General features: G+C 34.7%; 1 protein-coding gene across 1 annotated transcript in view; it reads left to right on the plus strand.

Annotated features, from left to right (window-relative positions):
• Positions 1 to 6,502, plus strand: part of LOC120136788 (tRNA:m(4)X modification enzyme TRM13-like) — a 29,264-nt gene extending 22,762 nt beyond the window's left edge. The window contains 4 exon segments of the mRNA XM_039152747.1: positions 5,471 to 5,557; positions 5,698 to 5,823; positions 5,920 to 6,058; positions 6,216 to 6,502. Coding sequence (XP_039008678.1) covers positions 5,471 to 5,557; positions 5,698 to 5,823; positions 5,920 to 6,058; positions 6,216 to 6,396 — 533 coding nt within the window. The 3' untranslated portion in view covers positions 6,397 to 6,502.
• The last annotated feature ends 3,824 nt before the right edge of the window (positions 6,503 to 10,326 follow it).

Raw genomic sequence — 10,326 nt, forward strand, 5'->3', positions numbered from 1 at the left:
ATTTCTTTTTTATGCTTCTTGCTTTCAAATTGCCTCAATTGTACAAACTCATCCTCAGGAAGCTAAGTCGAGATACTCCTCATTGTCTTCTCGAGATGCCCACATTGTTTTTTCTGGTAGGAAGGTTCATGTTCAAGTGAACATCTTGTACTCGGTGCTTGTAGGTTTTATTGGTAGAAAAATATGTCGGGTTTACGTATAAGAAGACGATGGTGATTTTATTGGCTCAAAAAAAGTATGTATGACTTTTGTGTATCAAAACGATATATGTAATGTTTCAAAGTCAAAAAGAATGTTTCAAGGTCTCAAAGAGAGGGAATGTCAAAAATTGGTTCTTTGGTAGTGACAATGAATTATTTAGGGTAAAAATCGAGAGATTTTATTTTAGTTTAGATGGGATAAGATAGGTCTAATCTTTCCATATGTCAAAAATATATAATTTTTAAAGAATTAAGAGAATACATAATTCATTTGATATTCAAAGAACTCAAGATTAAAATTCGTTCAATTATTCAACCTTAGAAGGTAGCATAAATTCAAATATTAAGATTAAAAATATTTAAGTAAATATAAAAGACAGAACAAAAACGAGTTCAAACAAAACAATGTCTATGGATGTAAATGGTAGATGCAATGTCCTCATCCATCTTCGATTGTCCATGCCCCTGAATCCACCAGGTTCTGGATCTTGCGCTTCAAAGCCTTACATTTTTCAACTGAATATCTGGAGCTTCCTATATTATATCAACATCATAGACCTCAGGATATGGGGATTCTTTCTCAAATAATCTTGGAAGGCTCTACCCTACAACCAACTGAACAAGCTTCCACTGTACTGATTTCAACATGAATCTTGCTTCTATTCTCAATATAGTGTAGCGTGGTTTGGACCACTTCATCTAATCCTCTATTGATTAATTCTATTTATGAATGATAAAATACATATGCAAAAATGGAAAGATGCAGATGCAAAATTATTGATCCCAACGATGAATATCGTAGAATAATTTCCACCAGAAATAAAAGCTTTCACATTACAAGGCAATCCACTTTACAGACATGCCTTCGCTTAGATATTGAATATGAAGTGGATCGCTGCTTCATCTCGGATCTTCATCCTCGAAAACGATACCCCTCAAGCATTCTCTAATCTATCTCCGTTACTGCCCCAACGGTGGTGAAGTCAATGAGTCGCTCCTTTATGGTTACTGGTGGAATGTTCGTAGATGAGAATCTACAGTTAGATTACTCCTTGGATTAGTAGATCATCATTTCAGTCTCGAATGATGGATGATCTTCGAGTTCACTGCTTCGTCTCAGATCTCTGTATTTGGAACTGATGCCCTTCAATGCTTTGTAAACTAAATCCGTTAATGCCTAGTCGGTGCTGAAGCCATTGCGTCGCTCCTTGATGACAAGATAGTAGATAAGAATCTACTACTGGATTACTCCTTGGATCAGTGGATCTTCATTTCAGTCTCGAATTACAGACGATCTTCGAGCAAATCTCATTTTTGTGTTCTGAGCTTCTTTTAACCCTCAGTGCATGTATGTATATGAGACTGCTTGATTGAAAACTTTCACCTCTTATTGTGAAAATTTTCTCTTGACTATCTTCTTGCGGATCAACATTTTCGCATTATGTCACGTCAATGCAATGCAAAGAATGATGAAAAATAATACAAGCAAATAAGAAAAAATGAGTTAGTAACACAAACACCAGAGAAAAACGAGTTAGTACAAATAATAATCGATAAAGTTAAAAGATGATATATACAGGTAAATATAACACCTACCCCGATATGATATCTACCCGAACATGCTTTTATTAAATAGCAGTCCTACCCGGACATGCTTTCTACCCAAAATGATATATTTTCAAGAAATTGACCTAATCGTATGGTATCTAGTTCGCATGCTTTTATTCAACAGAATTTAAAGCAAGAAGGAAAGGTTCAGAAATGCTCCTCCTTTGTGTACACCTATTTTGGGTACCTACTGACGAACAGAGGTTCGGTACGACTATACCTAGGGTGATCGTTCTACAGTTCACTATATGCATGATTTCGGCTCTAACAGCAAATTGGTGCTCGAATTGTCCTTGATGTCAGTGCCTCCTTGGGCTGTCAGACCCTCGATCCTCACCCATTGCAGGTTTCGAGCAGAACGAGTTCAATTCGAGGGGATTCACCGCCTTATACCCATACGAGAAATAAATCCCTACGAAGGTATAAGGTATGTATCCCATGGGTTATTTGCTAAGACTCATACGAAGAATAAATTCTTACGAGAGTAAAGTATTCACCCGATTAATTTGGATCGAAACTCGTGTCTAGAGCTTATGTTATGTAAATGTTCGTGATGTGTGTGAGGAGGAACGTACCTACCTTTGACTTAAAAACAAAAAAGAGATAAAACTCGACAAAAACTTGGATCGATCTGAAAGCAAAAATTCAAATGTTAGTATGACAGTTGAAAAATGAAGCAATTAAAAACTTCAATAAACGGATCATAAATTAACTAAAGACTCGAACTCATAATTTCGACCACAACGACAATGTGTAAGCGACCTACAGCTTGACTCTCTAAAAAAAAGTCTCCAGCAGAGTCGCCAAGCTGTCATAACCATTTTTAGGTAAAACAATTAAAAATTATTTAAAAAACAATTATGATTTTAACTTGAAAATTTTTGTAATTTGGAATTAAATCGAATGGGAGTCGCCATCGACTTTTGGGTTAGGTAGGTGAATACCTAAAAACGTCTTTTAATACAATTTTAAGAAAAATCATTTTTTAAGACAAAATTCGGTTTGTGTTACCAAGGATTCATTTAAATGGATTCGGGAGTCGGTTACGTGCGGGGAAGGATAAGCACCCTCACAGCGCCCAAAATTGGTACTGTGTCGCTTACACATTGTCGTAAATGGTAGAAATTAAAAATTGAATATAAAATTAAAATATGATCTATTTATCGAACATTGATTAATTTGCTTCGAACTAAATAATTAGAGAACATTCTTTAACTCGAAAAAAAAAAAATATCGAGACTAGCAATCCTCCGTCGGGAAAGCTAACTCGTCTATTTCTTATCTTTAAAGAATACTCTCTCATCATTTATTAAAACGTGAATCGAATATAAATGTAGAATCGATATTTGTGTAAAATAATATAGATTGCCATTTGGTAAAATGCATCACATTGTTTAACTTAAAATAAAAGAATTAGTTAACAAACTAAATCAATTTTATTTAAGTTCACATTTATTCGAATGTCGTATTGGATTGTATCACTTCAATCAAGTGATACTTTCCACGCCCGTTTTATAAATATGTATTCTCGAAATATTCAAAAAAAAAACTTAATAGTGTATTTTTACATTTTTAGCATAAATATGCATAATATAAAACCGAAACATATCATACTCACATTCATAATGTACAGAGATTGCTTGTAATATAAACATAACTAATCGTGTACTGTATTATATACATACATATATATACTTACACGTATACAAATGATCATTAAATCCTACCTTAACACATATATAACATGATATATTAATTTTAATGTTAATAAAACAATGAAAATATCTAATTAATATGCAAAGAACTCATACACACAATATTCAATAATGTAAAATAAAGTATAAATATGCCACAATATTAGTTCATAAAAAACAAAGATGAAGTAAATAAAATAATAATAAATAAATACATAAATAAATAAAACTCAACACAAGGATTAAAATACTAAATACATATTTAACAAAAGGATCTAAACAACACTTAAATAAATAACAGGGGCCAAACAAGCAAATAACCCCAAAATAAAACCAAATAGTGACCTAAATAAAACTAATAAAAATTAACAGAACAATTCGAAATAAATAAATAATATATAACAAGTGGCCAGAATAAAATGAAACAAAACATGCAGCTTAAATCGGTACAAATAAATAAAAAATAAAAAAAAATAGGGACTACAAAAGAAATATGGAAGGACCCGCTAAATTTATACCAAAATGCATCCCTATGAAATGGTGACCAAAATAAATAAATCCTAAATTCCATGACCAGATTCGCATATCAAACATAATACATAAGGTTAGTGACTAAAACACAAGTATAGAAAAATCAGTTCCCAAAGTAAGGCACGGTAAAGTTTCATTAGTTACCAAAATAAAATGATACAAACAAGGGAGGACTAAATTGTGATTTACCCTTAAAAATGATAAATGCGGATCAGGTTACAAAATATAAGGACTTGAATAGAGATTTACCCACTAGCAAAAAATGCAAACTCTCTCCTTTGTGAAACGGCATCGTATGGCTAATGGAATATAATTCCTTTAGGGGTTATTTTGTTTCATTTACCCAGTCCAGCCGTGCTCTCACTCTCCCTTTCTGTAACCTCTCATTCTCTCGCTGCCGAAGCAGAGCACGTAACCCCGGCCACCGTCGAACGGTGGCCACGGGGTTTCACACACTACACAGTTTCCCCCTAAAACCGACCTAAAAAACTAGACCTCCACTCACATCCAAAACTCGAAACCCAAAACCCAAAAGATAAAAATCTTTACCTCCAAAGATAGAGCCCAATCACTCCGATGAAGCAATGGTGGTCGGTTATGGGTAAGTTTCGATTCCTCTCTTTTTCTCTTTTGTTTTTCTTTTTCTCTTTTTGTTTTTTTTTTGTTCTTCCCCAGTCCTCTGTCTCCCTCCTCTATTTTTATTTTGATGCATGAGATGACTTGGTGATTGATGGATTTGAGCCTCTGTCCTAGCCCGATTTCATCGGGATATCCTTGTGATTTGGTGAGATTTTTCTTCTCTGTTTTTTTTTTACTGATGGGAGTAGAATAGGTCACTGTTGCATGGATGTTATCACTGTTAGTGCAAGTTTGAGGGATGTTAACGGCGGCGAGGAAAGGCTCGGCTTGAATTGGTATTAACGGCGGCGTCTGCTGAAGAGGTGACGGCTGGGATCTGGAAGGCCAAATGGTTGAGATTTGGTTTAGGGTTTCAAAAACCTTAAAATTACTAGGTTATCACATATTGGGCTTGGGTCGGGTCAATTGTTGTTGGGCTTGTATACTATCTGGGCTCCGAGATTGGGCCTTTGTAATTTTGAGTTGGGTATTTGGGCTTGTGCATTTGGGCCTGCAAAATGATATGTAATAATACAATATTAATAATAATAATAATAATTAAATTAAATAACAAGAAAGATCCGGACAAAAATAGGTGTCTACACTTTTGTTAATAGAGATGCTGATATTGTAGCTCACACTTTATCCAATTGGGTGTCTGGTTGTTCCTCTCCTGTGTGGTTTGTGTTGGATGTTCCAAGATGTATCGAAAACGTTGTTATTTTAGATGCAATAAATTATTAATTTCGTTTTTCTTCACAAAAAAAAAATTCCCTACCCTTCACTTTGTCATCATATCATGAACTTTTACTTCTGCAGTTGAGGATCTGAACTTGAATGCTGTCAAGTCATTGCAAGAACTTCCTTATATAGCTATCGGTAAACATCTCTGTGGCCCTGCAACCGGTAAATTATTACATCTCTGCAATTTCTCATAAACTTGACTGTTGAACGTCTCAATGATTTTTTTATTCGATCCCAATTAAATGATAGACCAGCGCAAAACATTCTTTACCGTCTCACATTCTCAAAACTTTTCAATGCAGATTTGACACTCAGATGCTGCCTGGTGGATGAAAAGAATGTCGAACAATGTGGAAGTAATTGTCACCTGAAAGGTCTTGCCATAGCAACATGCTGCCACCATCTTTGCCAATGGAAACACTACATAAGTAATTTAACTTTTCTGCCTTACATCAAACTAACATCTTTGTATAAATTCATCATATCCTTTGTACACTGACCGTTTAACGGTCTTGTCCCTGCAGATAAGAAATACTTAACGAGTTTGGGTATTGGCAAGGAAGAATTCCATGCAATTACATGGTTTACAAGCTGGGCGGTGGATGCTGATCATGGTTCAGATCTTTCTGACGTTATGGATTTCAAGTTGCATCCAGAATCAATGTAATATAGCATATTTTCTTGGTGCCATTTCTTTGGAGTCTATCTGAGCATGGATATGTGTCTACCCTCGTAACATTTTGGATTCACAAACAAAACTGCATTTTGATCATTTTCCACATTTGTCTTCTAAAACCACATTTGGTTTCCACTGTGGCAGTGAAAAGGAAGAGTGTGCTGAGGATGCAATCGGGAGAGCAAAGTTAGGTTTTATGTGCAAGCAGATAATTGACACGGGAAGGTTAATGTGGCTCAAGGAACATGGACTCGAAACTCAGCTTGTTAAATATGTTCCATCAAGCGTATCACCGGAGAACCATTTACTAATTGCCAGTTTCTAAGTTGCCATAGCATTTTTGCTCCATCATCTGATGTTTGTATAACTGAACCGCAATTTTGTATTGAATTATTATGTTCAGTCATTCAAATGCCTTTCTTCTGGGAATATGTACGAATTTCTATTTCTCTTGAACATTATTATGCTTTCTTCTAGGTGAGATTGTTGACTACTTCTCTAAAGATCCGTGAAAACTGAAAACTAGTGCCGGCTCGGGTGGTTATTACTTTCGTGTTCTGAGTTCCAAATCATGACGTTAGTTAACGAACTTTCTTTTTCCATTATCTCAATACCGCACCAACGGGGATCAAGATTCGTGACAACTCAAAACTAGTGCCGGCTCGGGTGGTTATTGCTTTTGTGTTCTGAGTTCCGAATCTTGACGTTAGTTACCTAACTTTCTTTGTTCATTATCTCGATACCACAACAACGGGGATCAAGATTCGTGACAACTCAAAACTAGTGCTGGCTCGGGTGGTTATTACAGAGTTCAGAATCCTGGAGTTAGTTACCATACTCTCTCCATTATCTAGATACCACACCAACGGGGATCAAGATTCGTGTACTCGGAAAAATTCGACTTTTTGACTTCCAAGTTTTTGGATATTTCCCCTACCAAGTAGATTCACAGGTTTACCCTTTTGAGTGGTTTTTTAGGGTTATTTAAAATGAAATTTTAATATAATTTTCTCTTCTAATAGATACTTAAATCACTTCTCCTTTCCAAAAAAACATATATGGATGAATGTAGTCGTGGTTGAGTTTTCGGTCAACCTGATTCGACCTGAATATATATACCCTCCATCCGTAACCTAACCTGACCCGAGTTTAGGGGTGCCTTCACCTAACTCGAACCCGGCCACGACCCGACCTGACTTGAAATAAATATATTTATAATAGTATCATTTTTATTCAATAAAAATATGGATCTAATTGAACAAAAAATAATATATAGAGGGTTATTAATGTAATTATCCCTAAATATGTAAAGTAAATTTATATTATTTTCGGGTCGGGTCGGGTTAGGTATTTTTCACCCTAAACAATCGGAACATATTTTCTAAAAAAAACCCGACCCAAATACAAATTTCTTTTAAAAAATCGGCCCGATCGAGTCTGATCTGAGTCCCATGCCTATACCTTTTTTTGATAGTATTTATAAACTATATTATAAAGTTGTACTATATAATTTAAATTATACAAGTTAATTTAAATAAATAATATATAACTTAATTTTTGCTGCTCATAATATTATTATGTGATTCATAATATAATATAGCATAATCACATGCACGTTAAATTATACTATATACATAATGGTATGGTTAATTATGTAATTCATTTTATGAATTTTGTATTGTATTAATTCAAATTGATCAATAATGTAAATGTAGCTTTGCTAGGAGTGATCAATAGAGTGACAACAATTTCAAAATACTAAGAAACACTACCAAAGAAAAAGATAAATTTTATAACGTAAATAATATATGAAAATATTTATGCAGTTCAGATCAACTGATCCTACCTTTATGGAATCTTACTTAGAGAGAAATCTATTATATCAAAATCTGGCACAAAATATATTTTAATCCTAACTCAATTTCACGTTAGCTTCCTTGAGCTATTCCCCCTTCAAGCATTCCCCATTGAATGCTTGATTACAAATACTAAGAACAGTGAAAACTAAGCTCTATATGCACTCTTAAAGCGTTTCTTACTAAACTGATAAGTGCATCATGCAACGCCCAATATTTGGGGTTCAAAATTTGAGTTTTGATCCGGATAAAAATATCAAAAGTTCTCATCGAATATCATTATCGGGTGTAAATAGTCCCACCATTAGCTTCATGTATTCAAAAACTTGTTAGTTGGTGGACATGTTCATTAGAAGCCACATCAAATTTTGGTTCAAATCGAACTAAAATTGATGGGCAATTAAGGTATTCACTGATAAATAAGGGTTTTCCATTTAAATGATGAATATACCAATCTTTGTTCTAGAAATTTGTCATACAACTCCTTATAGGGGATTGAAACAATTGTGAATTGCAATTTCTCTTGGTCTGACCTTGAAGTTCTTGGTTCATTCCTTTGTTGATTTTGTGTACCCGTTAACCTAGTATTAGGTTTTGAGTACCCAATAGCATAATCGACTTGGGGGAGAATGATAAGTAGAATAAACGTGTCCATATCCATTAATCATGTTTACCTTGTTCTCCTTTTTTTTTTCTTGTTAGAAGGCATTGGTTTCTTAGATGCTCCAAAATTCTTAAATTTCCCACGTTTATTACCTCCCTTTGTCATCTCATTAAAAGGGATTATATCTACAAATTCTTTGGTGGAGCTTCCTACCAACTTTTCATAATATGGACCCTTAACGAATTAACAAAAAGGATGACAATTTCCTTCTCGGGCAAGGGTGGTTATACTTGTGCGACCATATCTCTCCATCTCTATGCATATTTCCTAACACTTCTGTTATGCTTCTTCTTTAAACTATTAAGTGAGAATCAAACGGTGCCCATGTTTGTGATATGCCTGTATTGTTCTTTAAAAGCTTTAGGCAAGTCTCTCAATGTGCTAACCTAGATCCTATTAAGTTGATTGTGCCACATCGTAGTGGATCCGGTCAAGCTATCTTAAAAGTAGTGGATTAAGAGTTTTTCTATAACAACTTGAATCTTGGGTCAGAAGTTTTGTGCTAAACCGAGAGGTTCTTAGATAAATTACTTTATGTGAAGGCTTTTTCCAAATTGGGCTTGGTTTGAACTTTGGTTGAGCCCAATATGACATAAAAAGGGAATTTTTAATCTTATGATTTAAGAGAGAAGACCAAAAGAGTAATTATACCATTGTTTAAAATAAAAGCTGAAAATCCATTAATTTGGGTAATCTCATGTCTGAAACATCCTTCCTCTTTCTCTCCACCAACTTTGTCTCCTACATTCCCCTTCATCATTTCTTTCCTCTTCAAGTTTTACTCAAAGATCAAAACTTTGTGGTGCTACAACCATGGTCCCGATTTTTAAAGGTAAGAGTGGTCATCCCCACCTTAAAAGCTTTAATTTAAGCCCCGAAACACAAGTTTTAAGCCACGGTAGCCATAGATGGGTTTTTGTGAGAGTTTAGAGACTCAAGATATTTTAACCTATTTTTGAGAGATTTGATCCTTAGGGAGCGTTATAAATCTCTCCATGAGCCTCAAAACGGGATAGTAACCCATTTCCTTGTTCTTGTTTAATTAAAGAGGTGGGAGAAAGCTCCAAGGCTAGAGAAAAGGAGAAATTGGTCATTAGTTGATTTGAGGGCTTTTCCAGTAACATAAAACTAAGCTAGCACATTCACAGCTCTTTCATACAATTCGTGAGTCAGTAGAATGCATCTAGCTAGTGAGTCTTGAATTTGTGAAGCATAAATGAACATTTAAGGTTGATTCAAGTAATTGATGTTTTTCAACATGTTTAAAGGCCTATTATGATCCTTTCCTTAATATATAAAATTTTAAGAACGTTTGGGAACCTCAATAGGGCACTTGGGGGTAGATTAGGGAGTCATTTTTTGTCTAAATAGGTCATTTCTGGGTTTGGGTATCGATACTGAACCAATACCGATATTATTCATTAGATGGACAAAATAAAATGATTTTGGGTAGAAGTATCGATACACATTCATTGAGTACCGATATTATGGGTTGGGTATCGATACTTGCATAAGGGGTATCGATACCAAGTACATTCAACAAATTTTAGTATCGGTAATCATGGGAGTATCGATTTGAGGGTAGAGTATCCATACTCCCAGTAGTAGTACCAACACTGAGGTATTTTTTAAAACATTGAACCAAAATTTGGTATCGATACTACCCTAGCTTGGTAGTATCGACACTCGGTCTAGGAGTATCGATACTACCCTTCTATCTCAACTTTAAAATAGT

The sequence above is a fragment of the Hibiscus syriacus genome, unplaced genomic scaffold (assembly GCF_006381635.1).
Source record: "Hibiscus syriacus cultivar Baekdansim isolate YM2019G1 unplaced genomic scaffold, ASM638163v2 tig00110637_pilon, whole genome shotgun sequence".
Lineage (NCBI taxonomy): Eukaryota > Viridiplantae > Streptophyta > Magnoliopsida > Malvales > Malvaceae > Hibiscus > Hibiscus syriacus.